The 25,910-nt window shown below is 40.6% G+C and overlaps 2 protein-coding genes across 3 annotated transcripts in view; both read right to left on the bottom strand.

The window, feature by feature from the left end:
• Nucleotides 1-25,910, bottom strand: part of LOC126926784 (uncharacterized) — a 289,468-nt gene that overhangs the window by 219,262 nt on the left and 44,296 nt on the right. The window lies entirely within an intron of this gene.
• LOC126926773 (CREB-binding protein-like) lies at nucleotides 18,078-24,414 on the bottom strand. 2 transcript variants are annotated; one of them, XM_050743112.1, is made up of 7 exons: nucleotides 24,166-24,414; nucleotides 23,968-24,087; nucleotides 23,585-23,886; nucleotides 22,893-23,303; nucleotides 22,493-22,805; nucleotides 21,988-22,402; nucleotides 18,078-21,894 (listed from the first exon to the last, which is right to left on the bottom strand). In XM_050743112.1, exons 1-7 carry the CDS (start codon nucleotides 24,355-24,357, stop codon nucleotides 21,419-21,421), a joined length of 2,229 nt encoding a protein of 742 aa, XP_050599069.1. In that variant the 5' UTR covers nucleotides 24,358-24,414; the 3' UTR covers nucleotides 18,078-21,418. The 2 variants fall into 2 exon arrangements, with proteins under 2 accessions (XP_050599069.1, XP_050599068.1); XM_050743111.1 differs by having other exon boundaries at nucleotides 22,493-22,808.

The raw sequence follows: 25,910 nt of genomic DNA on the forward strand, positions 1-25,910 counted from the left end.
TATAATATATTCGTAATATTTGCTAGCTTTTATTAAGAAAATATTAAACGTTGTCGTAGGTCCGCCGTGGCGATGCCAGACGATCTCTCGAGAACGTGAACAAATGGAACAGAAAGATGCTGTCCTCGAAGGACGTAAATCACGATGTTGCTGTATGGTTGACGCGATTGGATATAGGAGGTCCTTCGAGATCGTGCGCGTTAAATCGAGACGAAGGCTTGACCAGCGCCTTTATCATCGCTCACGAAGTAGCACACATGTGAGTGTCCCACATGTTGAGATATCGTTGGTAAACTGAAATATTTATAACTGGCCTGGGTATTTACGCAGAGACCGTGTGTTATTTATTTATGCAAATACGTACTTGTACGAGAATAATTTAAAAAATGAAATCTCCATAGGAGAACTTATTATCTTTACCGAATATCACAACGAGTACTGTACTTTGAATCTGCCATAGATTTTTGCGTATTATGTGCGTTCTTGCATTCCTCCTTCCACCTACGATGGCTCTTAAACAAGAAACGATATCGTAACGAGAAATACAACCTAGCTGAGCGTCCACTTTGGTTCCACTAGTGTTGTCCCATACAACTTTGTGTTTGACCTCGCTATTAGGGGACTTTTTACCCAACGTTTCCTTCACCGCCTTCACTACCTTTGATTTATCGAACTTGAGACTTAAACTGGCCGTTACTAAATCTTCCGGCTTCTTCGACATCGGTTGGTGTCTCTTCGTGAACCAATTCGACGGTGCCATAAAGGTCGAAATAGCGGCTTTCGAGGATCCGCTAAGCTTACTTTTAGCTCCGTGCAATGTCGACACGTCGAAGCTATTGGAACGGAAGCTCTTCGATCGACTTCCTTTCTGTTCGGTCGTTTTTCCGGGCCAGTTTGATTTGCTATCGTCCCGCGAACTCGGCGCTTCCTCGCCGCATCGGTTGATTTCCGTCGCGGAAGACGCTAACGAGCTTAGGATCGATATCAGATCCGTATTAGAGCAGACAATGCCCGCAGCACCGGAAACGGATGCACTCGCGGCTCTTGGCAGTTCCGAGACGCGGTTTCGGAGAGAAGACGTCGGCGAAACCGACGGAGTAGGCATTTCAGAGAATCGTTGTTTCGGCTGTTGAGTGTAACGTTGAGCGGAACTGTTACCCTCCAGCGGCTGTATTTCGTACACTTGCTCCGTCGACATCCTGTACATCCTTAAGCGCACCTGGCAAACGGATTGCTTTTATTCGAAAGACAGTTTCTTTTTTATCATAATTCGTGCGTTATGATACATGTTTCGATGATTGAGCCGTTAAGCGTGACAAAGCGATGGAATTGTTTTGCACAGAAATTCTGGTTCTAAAATTATGTTAGGGATTCTAGGGCGTAATAACATCTTGGAACGCAAAGTTATCGATGTGTCGATGAAAGTTAAGCGAGCTTTATCGAAGCACACGTTCGAGTCTTTGGGCGATTGCTAGGAATACGCGTAATGTTCTTTTCTCTGAGCTGAAAAGTTGAACGACTATAAAAGGCCCTTTGTAGAGGATTTCAAAACGGAAGAAGAGGCAGATTATTTAATACATAATATCTTCCTTTATAATATATCTAATATCCTAATAATTAGATGAACGTAATACAAATGTTTAGAATCAGAAATTATCTGTTTATATAGAGATCTGTTTGATGCAAGATCTAACATCAATCAAATCGGATTGTATGGATTGTGTATTTGTCTGTGTTAATCCTTTGACGTCGATACCAACGATGTATATAGCGAATGGCGGTTATCAGCCAAGATTATGAGTACGTAGGGAAGAACAGAACTGAACGCTTGCTGTTCCAATAATGACGATCCATAAAAGTCTGAACTCTAATAAAAAAAAACGCATGATAACGAATACAGCGCGTATTCTTTCGTATGTCTTCAATGAATATGTATAAGTTTGCTCGTAACAGAGTTGAAAAATGCCTGTAGCGTTCCAAGTTTGAACAACGTTTGTGTCGCGCGAAAATTGAACAATATCTGAACCGCTTGAACGTTAACAAGTATCTTTTTCTGTGTTCGAGGTGTGAATGCCGCGAGTGTCATGACCAGCCTTTCACGTGCTCTTGGCGCGCCTTCTACTGGCAAAGATGGGACGCTACTTGAACTAACACGAGATGTTAGTTTTCCGAGAAGATCACGATATCTGTGCGGGTGAGGAAGTTCGGCAACTTGTACCGCTGTAATATAATTCCAAATTACCCTGCGGAGATACCGAGTTTACGACACGTCCCTGGCGATTGAGCGCGGGATGAAGCAAATTTCTATGTTATTGCTTAATAATTTATGATTCCAATTGAAAAGTAAGCTTCTTCGCGACCATGCTATAAGCTTCACCGACGAAGACGTGCTTCCTTAGCGAGGCTCCTGACGAACAAGGAATGAAAACCATAGCGACTCGATTCGTCCGTAATTTTAACTGTTAATTTTCGCCTAATTAATAATTGTTCTAACTCCACCTAAAAAAGAAGAAAAAAAAGTAATTGATGAATCCACGTATGCGTACATTGTTATAAAGAACGATATGATGTGTAAATAATTATAAGTTACAAAGAATAAAATAATAAATAATACGATGAAAATTGTATACCTGGAGAGCAACGAATATTTGGTTCTTTCAAATCTTAACTTCGCACGATCGTATAGAAGTTCGTCAACTTTAAACTCGGTTCTTCTTAGTCTGCAAACTAGCGGAGATAGAGCGGCTAAAATTGTTGAGGTTATTCAGTATATAAAGAGAGAAAAACGCGTGGATAAAGTGTAAGATACAAAGTATATATTTGACTTAATAATGAAATACAGGAATACAATTTGAGCTGGTCCAGATCCGCACGCTAGCAGTGTTACTTTATGACTGAGAACCCCGAAGCCAACGTCGCCTGTCTACCGTTTATGGTCTGCCTCCCTGCTATTCTTTTGTTTATATGCTGTCGATGGCTTCAGCGCTTGAGAAAGCTAAAAAGACCAGATGTGGAGTTTTCCTAGAAGTGGTGACCACTTCAACACCCTCCCTAAAACTCTACATCCCAACAAACAATTATATCTGAATATTTTCTAACTCTCGTCGTAAATATCTGAACCTTGATTTTGTCAATCTCTTCACAAATACATTTGCCAACTGCCTTTCTCTTTTCCATTCAAATTAATTTATTACTAAAAAAACTACGAGAAGACTAAACAGATCATGTAGAGTTTTTTTTTTTTATATTAGAAGTGATAGTCACGTCGACACCCTCCCTAAAAACTCTACATCTCTATAAGCAATTACCTCTTAACATCTTTTTTATTTTTCAAACCTAACTTTTGTCTTAAATATTCAAATCTTGGTTTTGGCAACGCTTTTGTACATATATCTGCCAGTTGCTCTTCGCTTGTTACATATGTTACATCAATTTCGCCTCTATTGTATAAATCTCGCAAAAAGTGGTATCTTATATCAATATGCTTACTTCTTTGATGGAATTCAGGATTCTTAATTAATTTTACGACACTAGTATTATCTACACATAGCGTATACTTAAATATCTCTATTTTGCATTCGAGAAATATTTTCTTTAGCCACATAATTTCTTTCTTTTCGGATCTCATCGTTTCGTTAAAATCCACTGGTAATTTTTTCGCTACGTACGTTACTGGGTTACCATAAAAATCGGTTCGCTTGATCTTATCTCTATCTCTCAATTGTCTCACATTCTCGCTAGTTATAAAAGGTTGTTTTTCAGTTTCACTCTCTGCACTTTCATACGTACATACTCTCAGTTGACCGTAATCCTCCGAGCAGGTCGGACCTCTCGGCCCTAAGGGATAAACAGGTGTAGGCCCTAACAGTGAGCACGGCAAGCTATACAGTGCACAGTAGACAGTGAGAGAGCAAAAAAAAAAAAAGAAAAACAAAAAGAGTGCTAAACAGTGAAAAAATAGTGATAACATCAACCTCTCTACAAACAATTTAAAAATAGAAGAAGAAAGGAATGAAATCGAAACCAAGGAGGCGGAACCCGCCATAAGCTCGTCAAAAAAAGGAATCAAAAGAAAAATAGAAAAACAACAAATAATTAAAGATAGCAGCATAAGAACTGCTACACAAAAGACGCGGAAACTCAATCCGCCCCCAAACCTGGTAACCAGGAACAAAATAAACAGAAAACAAGAAAATTTAAAAGGAGAAGAAAGCGACTCACAAGAAGAGCACGACGATAAAAACGAAAATATGAAACAAAAAAGAAGCCCACAACCTCAACCAATGGCAATCACATTAAAAAACAGATTCGAAGCCCTCCAAGCCCAAGACCCCTGCACACCGCAACCGCATGAAACCATTATCGAAAACATTAAAAAAAAAACGACGTATTAAGGGAAAAGGCAACCAGACAGCCCACTCCCCCGGACACGTCACCAATAACCACAAGCAAAAGCTATACCGTCCGGACAAGCACCCCCCCCCCCCACCGCTCCGCCAAAAAAAAACAACACCACATCCTTCAACATTACTGAAAAACCAAACTCATAAGGGCCTGCCACCCAGCCACCCCGCTGAAGACCAGGCAGACCCCCCCACATCAGCAAATGGGGCCAGGCCACCCCCCATCAACATAACATTACAAGACCCAAAAGACACAATAGCACTCATGGAAAATTCCCTCAAAATCAAGAATTTCCATATCAAAAGAATCCATTCAGGTAAGCACGTGCTTTATCTTCAAAACATAAATGACTACGCGAATGCAAAAAAAATACTGACCGCAGCCAACACGGCCTATTTCACATATACCCCAAAATCTCAAAAACCCCACACGTACCTACTAAAAGGGCTAGGAAACAGCTACACAGAAGCGGAAATACTAGAAAACCTAAAAGCCCTGAAAATAGAAGAAGTTAATTTCACCAAAGTGACTCGATTCACAACAAGAAAATCAAGGGAGAACAACACATTGCTCCCAATCTATATAATTCAAGTCTCCCCCGATAGCAACATTGGGAACCTACTAAAAATAAACAGACTTAACTACCTAAAAATAGCATGGGAAAAAATTAAAAAAAACGATATCACGCAGTGCTACAAATGCCAGCGAATAGGCCACACAGCACAAAACTGTAATCTAAACTATCGCTGTGTAAAATGCACTGAACCGCACGGGCCAGGCGAGTGCAAAATAAAAAAAGAAGCAGCAATAAGCAAAGAAAAAATCTACTGCGTAAACTGCAAAAACTACGGACATCCTGCATCATACAAAGGATGCCCAAAACTCGTCGAATTACCCAAAAAGATTAATGAAAAAATCACCAAAGCAAAAACAGCAAAAGCCGAAAGAATCGCCAAAATAAGCCGTAAGTACGTCCCCGAGCTAAAATTCGCGGACATAGTAAAACAAAGAACAAGTATAAACGAGACAAGCCCACAAGTAACAAACATAGCGGCACAAGTCAAACAAAACCCCAACCCAACAATAGACTCACCCCAAATAAGCATAATAAATGTCATTGAAGACTTCAAAAAAAGCATTCTAAAAGCTCTAAGCGAACAACAAACATAACTAAACGAAATAAAAAAAGCACTAAATACACATGAAGAAAGAATCGATTCCATCTTCAACATCATCGAAAATATAGACGAAGATTAGCCAAATCCCACCCGTCCACCAATCACAGCAAAAAATAAACCAGATAAAAGTTAAACATCTGAAAATCATCTCAATAAACGCCAACACACTAATCTCAAACCAAAAAAGATACAGCATGCTAACACTAATTAAGAAAGAAACCCCCGACATAGTACTTATCTCAGAAACCAAACTGAACTATAGACATAAAGTGCAATACAAAAACTACTCTATAATAAGACACGACAGACCAAACGCTACCCAAGGAGGAGGAACGGCAATCCTCATAAAAAACCCCCTGAAGTTCAAAACAATACAAAACGACAAAATAACAAAATTCAAAATCCTAGAGACGACGATCATAAAAATAAAAATAAACAATAAGGAAAACTTATTTATCTCCGCAGCCTACGCAGCCCACGGAAACCAGAATCAATTTAACGACGAATTCGACGATCTCTTCCAACTTTTACAGCTCGACAAACAGGAAAACTACTACATAATAGCCGGTGACCTTAACGCCAAACATACCAGCTGGAAAAAAGGAAACAAACAACACGAGAGGAAACTCCGTCAGAACCTGGCTAGACAATAAAAGCATTTTCTACAAAACAAACCTCTATGGCTCCGAGCTACCCTCTTACCCAAAAGGACGCTCCTACCTAGACATATGCCTAGCAGACGCCCGAATAAAATTCCAAAACTTACGACCAAATAACACTCTCAAAACCATAGACTACGACAGCGACCATAACGCCATAGTATTTCAGATAAGCAAAAACACATCCGACTACCTAACACTCGAAACGCAGACCGAAACACCCAGGTTCAACTATAAAAAGACAGACTGGAAAAAGTTCCAAAACCTGCTCGAACAGAACTGCGACCTAAAAATCTACAACAATGTCAACCTAACAGACAGACAAATCGACTCGTTCATAGACGAAATAGAAAAACATATACAAGAATCCGTACCGACATTTAAAAAAAAAAGACTCCTGCGAGCCATATATAAACTATAAAATAAAAAAACTACAACGAGATAAAAGTTACATACTATCGAAATTAAACAACCTAAGACACAACTACTCTTACGACAAAAGAGAAGACATAGAATTCCTAAAGTACCTGCTACACGAAATAAAATCACAACTAAAACAAGAATTCGCAAACTCTATAAATCAATACTGGACAAATAAAATAAAAAATATCTCCAAAAAGACTCTGCTAGCTAGTTCCCGCAGATAAATCAAATTTTCAGACCAAAGGAACAAAACTCCATCCCGCTCCTCAAACTGCCTCCAGAAAAAGCCTCCCTCATCCAAGAAACAGGCATCGAGATACACAACACCAACAAAGACACAGAGGGCAACTTCATAATATCAAAAACAACGGAAAAACTAGACATTATCGGCACCCACTTCGCCAAAACTCACACACAAAACGAACACATGTGCCGAGAACAATTAAACAGAATTATCATCGCCGAAACAAACATACTAAAAAATAAAATAAAACAAGACATAGCGCTAAACAAAACAGTCTGCACATTCTCAAACGAAAACACATCGGACGACCCCAAACAGCCCGACCCAGAAATAAACTACTTTACAAACTTCAATCAACTAAGTACAATCTTCTCCACGCTAAACAACAAAAAATCCGCCGGCTTCGATGGCATTCCAAACATCTCGCTCAAACGCCTACCAAACAAAATAAAATGGTACTACACAGTACTGTTTAATAACGCACTAAACAACACGTACTTCCCCCAAAAATGGAAAAAAGCCAAACTCATAGCCATTACAAAAAAAAAATAAAGACGGCTCATCACCTGCAAACCTGCGACCCATAAGCCTCCTCCCCAACATAAGCAAAGTATACGAAATGATCATAAACAACCCCCTAGCAGCCTTCTGCTCAAAAAATGAGATAATCCCGGAAAACCAATTCGGCTTCCGCCACAAACACTCCACAATCCACGCAATAAACAAACTTACGTCGGATATCTGCTGGGCACTTAACGCAAATCAACGAGTAGCCGCCTGCCTAATAGACATCGAAAAAGCCTTCGACACCGTCTGGATCCCAGGGCTCATTTATAAAATAATTAAAAAGAACTTCCCCGAATACCTAATCAAAATAGTATGGGACATGATAACAAACAAAACGTTCATAATGACCGACGGCTCGCACACTTCAAGCAAAGAATTCTCCATAGAGAACGGCCTGCAACAAGGAACAGTAAATTCCCCGCTACTCTTCAGCATCTACAATAACGACTTACTAAACCTCTTTAACCTCAACACATCCACACATAAACGCTCCATAGCCTTCGCGGATGACCTAATCATCTACGTAACAGGCCGCAAAACCAAAACGATAAGAACAGAACTGCAAGAACTCTTTAACAAAATCAGCGATTACTATCATACATGGAAACTAAAAATTAACGCAAGCAAATGCGAAACCATACTATTCAGACCCATGACAAGCAAAATCGGCCCAGCAGAAAGGGAACAAATCAGGAAATTCCGCCTAAAAGAAAAAGCAAACGAAGAGAACCTCATACCACACAAAAATTGCGTAAAATACCTAGGAATAAACATAGATGAAAAACTAAATTACAAGCACCACATCGAAATCCAACTCTCCAAAGCCAGCAAAGCTTTTTGGAATACAAAAAGGCTGTTTTATTCCAGACTTCTCGATAGCAAAGTAAAAATCATGTGCTACCAATCGCTAATAAGACCCATTATAACCTACGGCTGTCCAATATGGTACAACATACCAGCGTCAATAATGGAAAAAATTCGTATATTTGAAAGAAAATGCATCAGAGCTTGCCTGAGCATTTACAGATCTGAACACAGCGGATACAGAAAATACGTAAAAAACAAAAAAATATACGACTTAGCCAACATCCACCGCATCGACTGTCACATCCTAAAACTAACGAGAAATCACTTCTCGCAAGCCGCGAAGATCAAAGAAAACAGCCTAATCTTCGGCTGCTTATACGCAAACGACGCATACTTCAAAAACACTCTGTTAACAGGCTACATCCCCCCCGAAGCCTTTCTATACCTAGACGAAAGAAACTATCTCCAAGACCAAAACAACATACCCATAATTTATCATATGCAAAGGAAAATAGGAATGAAATCTATTCAATACGAGGAAAACCTAGATAGCCGTACTGCAGACACTAGGTGGAGATACAACATGGCCCTCCCCCAAAAGGATACAGAAGACAAACACAGAAAGAACACAAAAAAATATTGGTGGATACGGAACCCATAACAAAAAACAAGATAAAGAACCACAAAACGGCAACGCCCACTGAATTAAGTGCAAATATGTAAATATGTAAATAGATATACGAATACTATACTAATCCCACAGAACACCCCTCCCCTCCCCTCCCGGTCCATCCCCTCCCATCCTGTAGTATAATATAATGTAATATTGTAATATCGTTACACGTGTATCACGTGTACCTGTATATGTGTGTACAATATGTATATAGAATATGATATAATATATGTCGGAGATGGAGAGACACCGGAGCCTTCCGTCGAAAACCGGGGGAAAATCCCTAATATCGTACTTTGGACTCCGCCATAGCCGTAGCTAAACAATCACCGCCCTTCAGCCCAATTGTAATTGCCTGCAATCTATGAGAATGAGTTTGGGTTCGAGGTGACAACCAGTCACCGAACGTAGCCGCGGTCAAGGGACGAACATTTTCTAACAAAGTCATGGAAAAGTCTATAGCCCTCCATAAAAAGAAATAGTTGTAACGGCACTCGACAGTAAGCACACTAATGGTTTCTGTCTCATGGCCCGCCATAAGCAGACCCTATTTTATGGGTAGGTCAATTGCCGGTTGTCGAGACATATTCGCAAAACATCTGCAGCCAGCCTAGTGACCCGTCATAAACTCTAAACCTTGATTAACGAAAATAGGCAAACAGTCTTTTCCGTGAAGGACACTTCCAAAGACCGATCAATTAACAACAACGGCAATTTCCCTCACTCTCCGAACGACGACTTGTCTCCACGAATATAAAAGACCTGGTGCCGCTAGAGATGCGCTCAGTTTTTTCTAAACCGCGTCACCGAGAGAGCTTTGAGTACGATTTCATACTTCGCGTGCTAGCTGAGATTACCACATAGGCGTTGCCGACGAGTTAAGAATAACAGAGTCCCGTTGACCGCGTATTCGTTCTCGGACCTCAGACTATTGTCATTCGCATCGCGAGTACCTAACCGCCGCGGTTTATTTGTCAAGTCTCACATCTTCATTCCTGTGTTAATAAACTCTGGCTCACACCTTGACAATGGCTACTACTGGTGAAGATTCGTTGCCTGCCCACACCTCCAATCCTACTGACTCCCCGATATCAGAAGTGGGATCCAAGGACTTGTTGGCATCGATGAAACAGCAAATGGACTTCATGCGTGACGTATTTCATACGCTAACAAAGAAAAAGAGTGTAGAACTTGACAAATTTTCGCTACCGTTTTTTAACCCTGAACTGGCGGGCGCTGACCCAGTGAGGTGGTGCGAAACAGTCAGTAGGCTTATGGGCGACGAGCCCCCACAAGACCGTGAGTTATATTTCGTCCTAAATCGTGCGCTGGGGGGTACTGCATCACAGTGGCTTACGCAAGTCCCGGTTTGCGGCCTTACTTGGGAACGATTCAAGGAGTATTTCCTTTCGCACTATGACGGCAAGGAGACGGCAACCTCAGCGCTGATAAGGATTTTCGAGGAACCACCAGAGGAGAACGAACCCACGGTAACTTTCGGCAATCGACTCCGCTCTCTCCTGGCTGCGAGATGGAGTGGTCTATCCAACGCCGAATTAATCAACACTGTCGTCCTTCTTCGATTGACTTCATATGATCGGCGTGTCGAACGGATAGCCCTCACGCAAGACGTCCGGACACAGGACCAATTTCTTCGGGAACTGAGAGCTCTCCCTCATCCGACGAAGAGGCCGTTACCCTTGGCAGATGACCCGCCGACAGAACCTGAAGCTAAACGGAGCAGGACATCAAACTCCCGGACAAAGTGTTATTACTGTGGAATCATCGGGCATAAGGCGACGGAGTGCCGCAAGAAGATGCGGACCGAAAAGCAGAAGGAGACAAGGCGCCGGGAAGGGAGCCGACCAGCCACATCGTCCAAGGTGTCTTGCTTCAGGTGCCGTGCGGAAGGTCATATCGCACCTGATTGTCCGTTGCGGGAGGATAAGAAAAACGGTCACAACAAGGAACGGCGAGTCGACTCCTGCGTGGTGGAGGCTCCAACCGGTAAATTAAGTCACCAGGGTGAGTCGTTCCCATTTTGCTTCGATTCTGGAGCCGAATGCTCGTTAATTAAGGAATCCGCTGCCTCGAAATTTTCTGGCAAAAGAACCACCGATGTAGTAGTAATGCGAGGGATAGGAAATACGTGTGTTAAGAGTACGTCTCAGATTTTGTCCACTGTGTGTATCAACGGTTTTACGTTGGAGATAACTTTTCACGTTCTCCCTGATAAATACTTGAAATACGATATCATGATCGGTCGCGAAATTTTAAGTCAGGGCTTCGACGTGCATATCACGCGCACTAGTCTCGATATTTGCAGAACGAAGGTAGTCAATGTCTGTGATAGGACCGTCGAAAAAGAGATCGATCTCAATGGAATAGACACGGAGGTAATCGGTAGTGATAAAGGCCGATTGATCTCTATTCTAGAAAAGTTTAAAAACTCATTCATTACGGGTTTTCCGCGTACACGCGTAAACACAGGCCAGCTAGAAATAAGGCTAATCGACCCCAACGTCACTGTCCAAAGAAGCCCTTACAGACTTAGCGATGAAGAGCGTAGGACGGTACGAGAAAAAATCGGTGAACTGATTAAAGCTAACATCATAAGACCCAGTAATTCGCCATTTGCGAGCCCGATGTTGCTCGTGAAGAAAAAAGACGGCTCAGATAGACTGTGCGTGGACTTCCGAGCGCTAAATAAGAATACGGTCGCGGATCGGTATCCTCTACCCCTTATCGCAGATCAAATCGCGAGATTACAGAACGCGAAATACTTCATTAGCCTGGACATGGCCAGTGGGTTTCATCAGATTCCTATACACCCCAATTCGGCGGAATACACGGCGTTCGTTACACCCGACGGGCAGTACGAGTACGTAACGATGCCGTTCGGATTGAAAAATGCACCGTCCGTTTTTCAGAGGGCCATTTTCAATGCCCTGGGCGACCTTGCGTATTCCTACGTCGTTGTCTATTTGGATGACGTCCTAATTATCGCCGACTCAATAGATCAAGCCTTAGAGAGGTTGGACATCGTGTTAAGTACCCTGGTAAACGCCGGGTTTTCGTTTAACTTTTCTAAGTGCTCTTTCCTGAAAACGTCGATACTTTTTTGGGGTACGTGATCCATAACGGGGAAGTTCGTCCCAACCCGGGTAAAATACACGCCTTGAGTTCCTTACCTGCGCCAACGACGGTCACTCAGCTCAGACAGTTTATTGGATTAGCCTCCTACTTCCGTAAGTTCGTCCCCAAGTTCTCACAGACGATGAAACCCTTGTACGCGCTCACCTCAGGTAACAAAAACATAACGTGGTCAGATAGGCACGAGAAAATCAGGCAACAGATAGTTTCCGCCCTGACAGACGCGCCGGTACTGATGATATTCGACCCCAATTACCCCATTGAGCTACATACTGACGCTAGTTCGGAGGGTTACGGGGCGATCTTGATGCATAAAGTCGAAGGTAAGAATAGAGTGATCGAGTACTATAGTAAAAGAACTACCCCTACGGAATCTAGATATCATTCCTACGAGCTAGAGACGCTGGCAGTCGTCAACGCCGTCAAGCATTTCCGTCACTATCTACATGGACGGGAATTTCTTGTCGTTACCGATTGCAACTCGTTGAAAGCATCAAGTAGTAAGGCACATTTGAATGACAGGGTCCACAGGTGGTGGGCTTACTTACAGACGTTCACCTTCGACATTATGTATCGGGAGGGCAAGAGGATGGCCCACGTTGACTTCTTTTCACGAAACCCCGTAGATTCGGATCGCAGTAAGATTGATAAAATCGCGGAGAAAGAGATCAATCTGGCCGAAATATCGGAAGATTGGCTACTAGCCGAACAGCGTCGCGACCCCCAAATTTCCGGAATTGTCGAAAAGTTGCAAAATGATGAGCTCGGGGAAGACATCGCAAACACTTACGAATTACGGTCCGGTACACTCTACCGTAAAATTCAAAGGAGAGGCAGGACCCTCAGTTTACCTATTGTTCCAAGAGGGTTTAGATGGTCCGTTATTAACCATGTACATCAGTCAATTATGCACTTAGGTTGGGATAAAACGCTTGAGAAGCTGTACGAGTATTACTGGTTCGAAGGAATGGCGAAGTACGTTCGCAAGTTCGTAGAGAACTGCCATGCTTGTAGAGTTTCGAAGGCTAGTTCAGGTAAGATACAAGCCGAACTGCATCCTATACCTAAGACCAGCATACCTTGGCATACAGTCCACATGGACATAACGGGCAAGTTAAGCGGCAAAAGTGACTCGAAAGAATATGTCGTTGTTTTGATAGATGCTTTTACTAAATTTGTATACCTGCATCATACCCGTCAAATAGATTCCCTTAACACTATTAAAGCGCTCAAGTCCGCTATATTTTTGTTCGGCAGTCCCTGCCGGATAATAGCGGATCAGGGAAGGTGTTTTACGGGCAAACTATTTCAGGAGTTCTGCCATAGTAAACACATTAAACTTCACTTGATAGCAACCGGTGCTAGTAGGGCCAATGGACAGGTAGAGCGTGTAATGAGCACGTTGAAAAATATGTTCACAACGGTAGAGACGACCGGACGGTCTTGGCAGGACGCGCTTGGAGAGATACAATTGGCCTTGAATTGCACCACTAACCGCGTGACTAAAGCAAGTCCATTAGAACTACTAATCGGTAGGACAGCAAGACCGTACGACTTACTGCTACCCGACAATGTCGAGGAAAGGGAAATAGATACCTCCAACGTAAGACAACAGGCGATAAGAGAAATAACAACGAATGCTATGTACGATAAGGATAGGTTTGACAAAACTAAAGCCAAAGTGGTTAGGTTTAACCTCGGCGATTTCGTGTTACGTAAAAATGAAGAAAGGAATCAAACTAAGTTAGACCCAAAGTTTAGAGGTCCATTGGTAATAGCAGAAGTTCTGGAAGGAGACAGATACGTCTTAAAAACGTTGGATGGAAAGCGGTCGTATAAGTACAGCCACGACAGATTGAGGAAAATGCCGGATGGTCGTATTCCTGTTGAGTTGGATGTCTATAGTGATGGCAATAACAGCGACCACGACGATATGAGTACTCCGATCTCGGAAGATCAGCAGCACTATGCCAATAACCCCCGGCAGAGCGAGTTCACTGGCGTCTCGGAGCGGTTATGTGATATAGCTCAGTGAGACCATGTGAGGCATTTCACTTGCGTTTCGGAGCGGTTGTGATGTAGCTCAGTGAGACCATGTGAGGCATTTCACTTGCGTTTCGGAGCGGTTGTGATGTAGCTCAGTGAGACCATGTGAGGCATTTCACTTGCGTTTCGGAGCGGTTGTGATGTAGCTCAGTGAGACCATGTGAGGCATTTCACTTGCGTTTCGGAGCGGTTGTGATGTAGCTCAGTGAGACCATGTGAGGCATTTCACTTGCGTTTCGGAGCGGTTGTGATGTAGCTCAGTGAGACCATGTGAGGCATTTCACTTGCGTTTCGGAGCGGTTGTGATGTAGCTCAGTGAGACCATGTGAGGCATTTCACTTGCGTTTCGGAGCGGTTATGCGATGTAGCTCAGTGAGACCCAGGAACGAAGCTCTACGTGCTCACATGATCTAGAAAACCGAGATTCATTTGGATACGAAATCGAAAATGGTCCATCATGCCGTTACGATCAGACTGACCCGCAGGATGCAACTATCACCTTGAATATTAAATTTTAATTCTTCCAAATTTCTTATTATCAAACCTGCGAACAGAACTTTGTTGTTACCCTGGACCCTTGGCTTATTTGGATAGTTAATCAAATTGTAAATAACATTTATTGTATCGAATTTAATGTTAGAAATTCAATATTTTAGTTACACCCGAGGACGTGTGATAGTCAGAATGGCCGTGTCGGAGATGGAGAGACACCGGAGCCTTCCGTCGAAAACCGGGGGAAAATCCCTAATATCGTACTTTGGACTCCGCCATAGCCGTAGCTAAACAATCACCGCCCTTCAGCCCAATTGTAATTGCCTGCAATCTATGAGAATGAGTTTGGGTTCGAGGTGACAACCAGTCACCGAACGTAGCCGCGGTCAAGGGACGAACATTTTCTAACAAAGTCATGGAAAAGTCTATAGCCCTCCATAAAAAGAAATAGTTGTAACGGCACTCGACAGTAAGCACACTAATGGTTTCTGTCTCATGGCCCGCCATAAGCAGACCCTATTTTATGGGTAGGTCAATTGCCGGTTGTCGAGACATATTCGCAAAACATCTGCAGCCAGCCTAGTGACCCGTCATAAACTCTAAACCTTGATTAACGAAAATAGGCAAACAGTCTTTTCCGTGAAGGACACTTCCAAAGACCGATCAATTAACAACAACGGCAATTTCCCTCACTCTCCGAACGACGACTTGTCTCCACGAATATAAAAGACCTGGTGCCGCTAGAGATGCGCTCAGTTTTTTCTAAACCGCGTCACCGAGAGAGCTTTGAGTACGATTTCATACTTCGCGTGCTAGCTGAGATTACCACATAGGCGTTGCCGACGAGTTAAGAATAACAGAGTCCCGTTGACCGCGTATTCGTTCTCGGACCTCAGACTATTGTCATTCGCATCGCGAGTACCTAACCGCCGCGGTTTATTTGTCAAGTCTCACATCTTCATTCCTGTGTTAATAAACTCTGGCTCACACCTTGACAATGGCTACTACTGGTGAAGATTCGTTGCCTGCCCACACCTCCAATCCTACTGACTCCCCGATATATATATATCACATACATATTTATATATTATATATATTTATATATATTATATATGTTTATATATAAGCGATAATATAAACATATCGTACGTGTAAACTTAGTACATATAGATCTGAATGGGGACTCTGAACTTCCTACTTTTGTTATCCGTCCAACGATATCGTTCAACAAGGATTCGTCGCTGAAAACGATAGATAAGGCGGAAGAACTGACGGGCAGCAATCACTTCGGACTTCGGTCAAACGAAGGGAACGGAAATCCTCACGAAATCGTACAAAAGCCTGTGTTCCGATTTGATTTAATTCGATGTGTTACCATCATACTGCCTTCATTACTGACTTTTAGAATATTGACGAATCCTCGCGAACAACTTTTTGCAAGAAATGTACATCTAAATACGTTTGTGTACACCAAGGACAACGAAACGAACGACATGTTATGTATAAATAAGACTGCGCTCGAACGGGAATCCACAGATCGTGACAGGATTCAGAAGTTGAAACGTGAAATGATCGCGAGAAAGGTGTCTGAGAGCACACAGGTACAATGTCCAGTATTCAAATAATTATACGTAAACTTTATTTCGTCAGATTTTTCATATTGTGTTAATGGTAAGTATGTATAAATATATACACGTATATGTATAATTCTTACGTGCCAGTTTCGTTTACGTTGTTACGTTATGCGCTGTAATCGGATAAATGATTAGTCCTTACACCTAAGAAAAGGAGATTCGGCGAACGCAAGAAGAATAAATAGGGTGAGAAAATAGAAGGAAAACACGCGTTGCGTTCGTTGCATACTTTAGTCCCATTTTAAGTTAAGACAGTGAAAACCTAGGAGTCCTTGAAAGCCAGAAGGTCGCACTGCACTTTGGTTCTTCCTTTTTCTTTATTTTTCTGCCATCCGATGGAACTAAAATATAAGTCCTCGTCTAATTGAAAATCCGTACAACTTGTCGACAGGTCGAGACAAGGGTACATACGCGTTTGAATGCTATATCTTGTTAATGAAATTCTATGTACAAATATCGTGTAAAATATACGAATGATACGTAAGAAGAGGCTAAGTTCCGAAAAAAGTTAGAAAGAGACCATATATCGTGCACGTGGTGAGAAACGAATAATTTTAAATAAATATACAAACATTAAAATCGAACGATTGTTCGAAGCGAAATTGCTGAACAGACGAGTAGTAGCAAGTGAGAGCAAGTAAAGTGGCAAATATAACAGAGTTAACAGAAAAACTTTAGTTGTTCACATTGTGAGTATTGAAATATGTACTTTATTAAGGGATACACGCGCAATGTGACAAAGAATTCAAAGTGTTTCGATGTATACGGATAAGAAGATCCGTCTCTGTTCGGAAGATAAGATAAAAATAATTCGTTTCTTTCTTAGTGACTCCTTCGCGATTATATAAATACTATCGATAAGAAATACTTCTTAAGAAGGATTTTGGTCTTTCGATACACGTATGTACATATATAACCTGAGCTGAGAGAAAAATAAAAATGGAATGTATTTTTAAAACTTCTTTTTTAATAATAATATAACAATATTCGGTTAAATATTCATGAACATCAACATACAGTATTCTTATCTACGTTACAAATCGTTAAGAGAAAAACGAAGTCTTTTTTACGTCCAAGAGTACAAAACTGTAGCAAAAACCTAAATTCACTTTCCCCTCTCCGAGTGGATATCGTGAGGCTAACTTTCACACATCTAAACCGAACATATATATTTTACAAAACGCATTTACAAAATGAATAGCGAACACGGGGGCAAACAAGACGTTAACTAAAGTTTTTCCGAAGTCACTCTGCGAACGGTCTTTACACCAGGGGATACAAAAAGGTATCTGAATGGCGACGGTGACAGTATCTTTTCTTTCCATTTCCGTTTGTCTCGTTTAGCGAGAACGACGTGAATCCCACCGACAAAAATAAATAAAGGAAAGCGCATTATATTAAATATTGTACATTTATCGTGACCGATGCAGTGTTGGATCAGGATTCGAGGGGCTGTATCGAGAGAAAATTCTCATTGTCCCGGTGTGAACGGGTGAGTTCTTTCTTTTTTTACCTGGGAGGAGCGAGGGGGATAAATGTTACACTTGCGTCTCATTAATCTTTAATTAGATAATCAATTCACTAGTTACGAAATGTCATAATAAAAAGTAGTACTCTATAGTTGGTATTTCAATAATAATAGCGTAATAATAATAATTATATTCCATAGTTTTGTTTGCAATTATCGTCTATCGAATAATTAATTAATTAATTAATTAATTAATTAACGTTTACTCCATCATGATATAACCGCGACCTATATTGTGTTTGATAATATAAAAAGAAAAACAAATCGTATAATACATATATAGTATATATATTATATATATATAATACATATAGTATATATATATAATATATGTAATACATATATAGTATATATAGTACATATATAATATATATATAGTGTTGTATCGTTCACTTTTCGTTACAATAATAAATTGTCCACGAACGCTGACGTGCCAACAAATCCGACGTGCAAACCGCTTCCGTTTCATTCGTTTCTTTCTTTTTATTTTTTATCATCTACGGAAGTAATCTTTCGCGAATCTACAATCCATCTCTTTCTCGATGTTCGAACACACTAAGACCCATTTTTACACTCGCAATTATGTGCTCGAACTATCTTCAGAAAGAGAAAACTCATTTTTCTTTATATCTGTTGCACACACACACACCCATCACATATCGTATTTTTACGATTCGTTCGCAAATGAACGCCGATTCTTAGCAATTGTGTCATCTTCGTTAGTAATTAATTATTAATAAAATCAAACGATAAAATGACTCGTGTAGATCGCGATCGTCGGATTGGTACACAATAGCGTTCGATTGTTCGCTCTTAAAGAGTTTACTACCAAAAAAGGTATACCACTTTCAGATTTACAACACTGCCCTAAACACAGCCATACTAAGCCAAATACTTTTGGGTCTTCGTCGTTACGTTTATTCTTTTTACTAGTAAAATCGTTTACTTAAATCTACAGTCGATAACCATCCGCATTTCGTAGATTGTTATTTTTTGTTCTTTGTATTACTCTGTTTCTTATCGTCTTCATCTCACTTTTAGAAATTTCAGACGCACGACAAGATTTGTTTCTCAACCGATTTATAGTTGACCCGCTCGATTTAACTGCTATCACATAATTCTACATAATTATCTTTTTTTCTCTTTCTTTTTGTCCTTTTATATGACGATCTTGGAAAGACGAATCTACGACGTTCTTTCTATAAAACTAGTCCGAGGGACGAAGGACGTAGAGAAAAACCGGTGGATGGAGGAAAGAAAGGGCGAGAAAGAGAATACATAACAAAAGGAATGTTTCGGAATCGATTGACGATTCACATTAACCGATTTATAAAAGAATTTAAAATAGTCTAAAAATAACAAAAAGCGATCTTTCGAATTTGGAACTTAATTGAGTGAAAGAAAACCGGTTATCTTAAACGAACCATTCTCGTTAAACTTACCCCCGTCCAACCCCGCGATTAAAATTTTCAAGGCAAAAAACATTCGCCAATCGTTCGTTAGATTCTTTCTTTATTTTTATAAAAAAAAAAGAAAAATGCTTTTTGCCTTCTTTTATAACGAATTCAAAGGGTACCGATGTATATAAGACAAATGGAAATGTACGATGTTATATGTATATAGATATATCTGATGATAAATGTATCAGAATGAGTCAAATACATTTTTCAAGAGGTAACGTGTCTCTCAAACGGGTCATGATTTCTCTGGCTTTTTGTTTCGAATCGGACCGCGCTTTCGTCGACGGAAACGCCACGTTTAAATATGAATCTTACACCGGTTGCATGTGCCATTAATGATTCTGATTATGATTAAATCGGTTATAGCTTGGTTACATGGTGGCTACATTGTACATCGTGTATTTAAAAAATATCCGACGAAACGGACTTCAGAAGTACACCTTCACGCATCATTCGTTACCAACTAGTCATTTAAATAGGTATCGAAGAAAAAAGAGAGAGGAAAAGTTACACTTACAGTTTACTATGATACAGCACTGGCATAGTCACATACTTCGGTATGTATGTGTACTTGTATCTGTATTTGTATTTCCTTTTCTCGGGTTTATCGTGCACAGAGATATCCTATTATAATTATAACGCGTGTGTGTGGATCCCTTTCTCGCTTTTTTCCCGAATATTAACACTATACTTATATGTTTTGAATTTTTCTTTCGTGATAATATTAATAGTAATAATGGTAATAATAAGAAGAAGAATAATAATAAAAATAATATTATTAATAATAATAGTAGTAGTAGTAGAGTAATAATAGTAATTATAATAATTAAGAATCAATAAGAATTATATATAATAGCAATAATAATAATAATAATAAATTCATAATAGACAGGGAAATTAATAATAATCGTTATTATTATCGTAATAATAGTATAGTATGTACAGAACGATTTTCATGCGAGGGTCCTTTTCGATTACGCTTCGTAGCTACATATTTTGATTGAACTGTACATGTTGGACCCTCGGTTTGAAAAACTTTTGTTGTCAAAATTAACACGATTTCTAAATCCTCCCATTAGTAAGCTTGTGAATTTCTACTTTTTGGTTGCGACACCGTTAATCCGCGTTGTCTCGCCTGTCCTGTTATTAGGTTTCTTTCCCATAGGACAATTTAGCAGATTACTTTGAAGGTTAATTTCAGAATGATCCATAAAATTTAATGGTGCTAAGGTTTCGGCACAACCTTCGGCAACCGTTGCGATCTCTTAATAACAAATTAACCTAAGTTGACATTACTTAACTTTCCACTAAATTCTTTTCTCCCTTCCTTACATACAATGTTGTTGATTTCTTTTTCAATATCTTTCCATTTTCATACAGTTCGTTTTTTTTTTCTTGTTATATACTTTGCATCTTGTCACGATAATAATAATAGTGGTATATAATAACTGCATATAATCGCTACGCTAATAATATTTGAACTATTAATTATTAATTAACGTTAAGTATACACAACACATTTGTACGATTTCACTCAGCCTGCACGAGCAGCAGCGAGGGAAGGTGATATAGATGAAAAAGTCATGTGTAAGGGGAATAAAAGTTTGGGCAGAGACATAGTGTGTGTTTCTTTTGTATATGTATGTGTATTAGGGGATAAAGTATTAATAGTCTCTCTTGATTTCATGTGTGTATAGTTTCAAATTAATTGTTTCTCGTCGTTCCACTGGTTCGCAATTGGGGAGCCGAGGTTGAGATACGAGAATACAATAACGTAAGTTCAAGTGTCCATTGAGCCAGCTGTAGAATCTTCGCGGAGCATCTAAGTAGCACCACAACACGCTGTATCGCTCCTGCACCTTAACTCGGAGATAGAAAAAGGAAACGCGTCATCCGGGATTAATTTGGTCGCACCAGTGGTACTCTGACCCGTCTCTGAACATCAGCACTTGGTCAGTGTACCGGACGTAAGTAGTTGTACCTGATCTCCACGAAGCTAGGAACGCAGAACGGATGGAAGTTACTCTCTCTGTTCTCATGACAGAGAGGTGGAACAGCGACCGTTCTTTCTAAACGGTTGACATACGATGCAAGATCATCGTTCGCCCACTAACATAGTCACTCGTGTTAACCGACTTCACTAATAGTCACTACAATCCTTCGACAAATTTTGAAAGTTGATCTTGTGGCGTCATGGGCGTCACTTCACTCGAGTCTGTGCCACTAGTGGGTGGTGGAGCTGGAGATGGATGATGTGGCATGGTACCCGGGTGACCAGTCGGTGCACCAGTTCCACCACTCAGCTGCGAAAGCATCATTTCACTTGGCCCACCGAGTTCATGAGCCGGTGAATGTGTTGGTGTACCATGAGGTGGATGATGATGAGGCGATGGCACCGGCCCTGATCGAGGAGAAGGAACTGGCTGATTACGTGGAGAAGGAACCGGTCGTGGGGAAGGATTTGGTTGAGGAGAACGAATTGGCGGTGGAGATCGAACGGACTGCATTAATTGTTGCTGTACAGAAATCCCTGGAGGCCCCATCACACCTTGCGGAGAAGGTACCGGAGGTGGTGTTGGTTTTAAGCCAGGTTGACCGTATCCTTGTTCGCTAAAGCCACCATAACCTGGAGAAGAATACGCGGAATCGTGGCAAGCGTTAGACCACGAACCAAGCGGCTCGACGAATCTCGTTTTCTCCAGAATTAAATAATTCTTACCGAGAAGGGGCGGCCTTATAGGTCGCTGTTGACCGTAAGGCGGTGCTGGTGGTTGTGTAAATTGTTGTTGTTGTTGTTGCTGCTGCTGTTGCTGCTGCTGCGGGTGTTGTTGCTGCTGTGACGGGTGCTGGTGCCTTTGCAATACTAGCATTTGCTGTTTATACCATTGTGGTGGTTGCTGTTGAACAGGTTGCTGCTGTTGCTGCTGTTGTTGCTGCTGTTGATTTAGCATTGCCTGTATTTGCATTCTGCCTTGCTGCTGTTGTTGTTGTTGGTGGTGGTGGTGGTGGTGCTGCTGCTGCTGCTGAGACATTATATGCTGCAGAGCAGGTTGTTGCTGCGGCTGATTAGGACCCAAAGGTCCGCCCACTCCTCCACCGTATTGACCACTTTGTTGTTGATTTAGAGCGAGTGCCTATTAATTTAAAAAATTATATGGTAATAGAAATTATTAAAATCGAAAATGTCAGCAGACAAATAATATAGAAGAAATTAATCGTCATACCCGTTGTTTGATAAAAGCAGCCATAATCGGTGGATTGCTTTTGAGTATTTGAAGTATTTGGTTTTGTTGTTCAGGAGTATGGGGATTCTTTAGAGTTTGCATAAGTTGCTGCAATACATGCTTGTGCTTGTTGCTTTGAGTTTGAGGACCAACTTGATTAACCGGACCACCGAGAACTCCAGCTTGCCTAGGCATCTGTCCTCCCATAGCTATTGTTGGCAGCCCTTGATGTTGTTGCTGCTGTTGCATTAACTGTTGCGGCGTTTGCTGTCTCAAACCAGGATTCTGTTGCATCAGTGCACTTGGCTGATACCTACTGTAAATAAAGGTGTAGCTTTAATACCTCTTTTTATATACATATATGTGTACGGTATTTTAATTATTATATTCAATAACTCACCTTGCTGTCCATTGATCCATTGGAATAAGATGTGTACCGCCAGGATTTGGCATTTGTACAGGCATTGGACGTTGCATAGGAGGTGGTGGCATTACGCCACCTGTTTGTCCTCCTACGCCAACTCCAGCACCAACTCCACCACCTGGCGTTACTTTACCATAACCATGCGGTACTTGTTGCCGTGCAGCTTCTTCTTGTACTTGCTTAACAACTTGGAGAACGTGAGCAGGTGGCGTTTGAGTTCCAGGTTTCAATCCTATTCCAGGTTGATGTGGCGAAGGTAAATTGGTAGGACTGACACCTGGTTTCATAGCAACACCTGTGGTCATAGTAACATTTGAACTCTGTTGTCCGGATTGCATCGCTCCCACTGGACCTGTGGGTCTGCTATTCATTGCAGCCATTCGTCTCCTGAAACACATTAAAAAGAAAGATATACACCTAACTTATATACATAGAATATACATACACCTAGTTATCTTTGGAAATTATTATTCTAACGTTGCTGCTGTTGTTATTATTATTATTATTATTATTATTATTATTATTATTATTATTATTATTATTATTATTACTATTACTACTAATACTACTATTACTACTACTACTACTACTACTACTACTACTACTGCTACTGCTACTACTACTACTACTACTACTACTACCACTACCACTACTACTGACGTATTTACCTTAACAACTGCGCTTGCTGTAGCCGCTGTTGAAGCTGTTGTTGTTTCAGCTTATGTTTGATGTTCGAACAGAATGGAACAAGACATTTAGTCTCTTGGCAGTGTTTAGCATGATAACAGCACAACGCTATTAATTGTTTACAGATTGGACAGCCACCGTTCGTTTTTCGTTTGCAAACTTTAGTATGCGTTACTACTCTCTTCATCTTTTGACAACTTGTTAAACGACAGTTAGCATCTCTACATTGGCACGCGTGCACCAACGATTGAATACATCTTTGAATTGAAAGTTTACGCGCCTCCTATTATAAAATAAAAATATTTATTATAAATATTCATAGCAAAATTATTAATATATTCAGTTAATAAAAATATATTTTTACCTGTGGATTAGCTTGTTTAGCATCGGCCGGCGATGAACCATCATCCAAATCTAAACCAAGTTTTTCCATATGATGAGGATGACCGTCTTTTTCTTTACAGCTTATACACAGATCAAAATCCTAGCATAATAAATAATAACATTAGATTGTTTGAAAATTGGATGATACATGTTTACAGATGATTGTTTTAATACTTACATCACAAACCGTACAATGATATCTTGTTTCTACATGGCTCTTACAATTATTGCAAGTATAGACAAACTTGTCTTGACCTTGATTGTGCAATTCGTATAGCATAGACATAGAACTAAATTTCGCGCGCCTTAAGGAAGAGAATTCATAATGTCTTTCTCTAGCCATTGTAAGGAAAGCATCGCGGCCATCCATAAGGTCACAATTAATAACTGGATCAGGATCTTGAATAGGCTAAAACGTGCATTATTTTCAAACGTAAGAATACGATTCGATTATTAAAAAAAATAATAAATATAAATTAATCCTAAATACTTACTGCTAATATTACATCCCATTATATTATATATGGCCCTGGGCCCATAACCTGTTGAGAAGAGAGAAAAACGTGTGGATAAAGTGTAAGATACAAAGTATATATTTGACTTAATAATGAAATACAGGAATACAATTTGAGCTGGTCCAGATCCGCACGCTAGCAGTGTTACTTTATGACTGAGAACCCCGAAGCCAACGTCGCCTGTCTACCGTATTGGGTCTGCCTCCCTGCTATTCCTTTGTCTATATGCTGTCGATGGCTTCAGCGCTTGAGAAAGCTAAAAAGACCAGATGTGGAGTTTTCCTAGAAGTGGTGACCACTTCAACAAAAATAAACGAAAGATCCTTACCTCCCTCGCTCTTAGGTATGCGATGTCGTCCATAATGTCCAACCGAAGATAGTGCGTATTTCTTCTACCGCTCGGTGGTGCGGACATTCTGGACGCTGGGTCTCGACGATTTGGTAATATCCTCGTCACGCCTCCAAAAGGAAAACAGGCGACTGATTCGCGACGGCCAAACAAAGTCGGTAACTCTGTTTCCATCGTAACGACCGAATGTCCCGATCCTTCTCCGCCACGATCGCTCATTCGTCTCACCTGTCCACACAAACATCAAGATAGTTTCGATACGCGAGAACTGTCGTAGTGACGATCGAGCCTGGCGAAAGTCAAATTGACCAACTTCATCTTTGGACAATCTCATAATTTCGCAATTTCATCGTCCAAGTACACGATTGATTCTCACAAAACCTCTAGTTCCTTAGAGTTTAACGCCACGCTCATCTTTTCACTTTTATCGCATATTGTCTCACCACTTGCGATACTTGTAATTACTTTTCTCTACTTTTCAATTTTGGAGTTGGTCAATGTGATTTCCGAATGGCTCGATTGACTATGCGAGTCTTGGATAAAGATGACAATTAAACTATTCAGATTAGTCATGTTGCTTCGTCAAACGATTTGAATTCAAGCAATTCGAAACCATTTTGTCAATGTGAACCTATTATTTTACCAATGTGAATCTGTAATTTTGCTTGAAATATCCTTCCAAGTTTTTATGATGATTCAGATTGGTCAAGTAACCTGAATCAAGCAACTATTTTCAAGTTACTTGAAACTATTTTGTTAACGCGTACAGTTGCTTGAATCAAGCAACTATTTTTAAGTAACTCGAAACTATTTTGTCAGTGTGAAACTATATAGACACTAGTTAATTCCCATACACATGTATAATGTATAATGTATAAACAGAGCTATTTTTTCAGATCAGAAAGTACGATCAATGTTTTTCTTTAAATATATTATGCAAACGTTGACCAACGTTATGTTTTGTTAAGCTAACAGGATACACTAAAAATACATTATCACATACATTATCCGGTTCGTTCGTGAGTGCCGAGGCGTGCAGACGTGTGTCCAGTGCCCGGA

Source organism: Bombus affinis, unplaced genomic scaffold (assembly GCF_024516045.1).
Source record: "Bombus affinis isolate iyBomAffi1 unplaced genomic scaffold, iyBomAffi1.2 ctg00000059.1, whole genome shotgun sequence".
NCBI classification, from domain to species: domain Eukaryota; kingdom Metazoa; phylum Arthropoda; class Insecta; order Hymenoptera; family Apidae; genus Bombus; species Bombus affinis.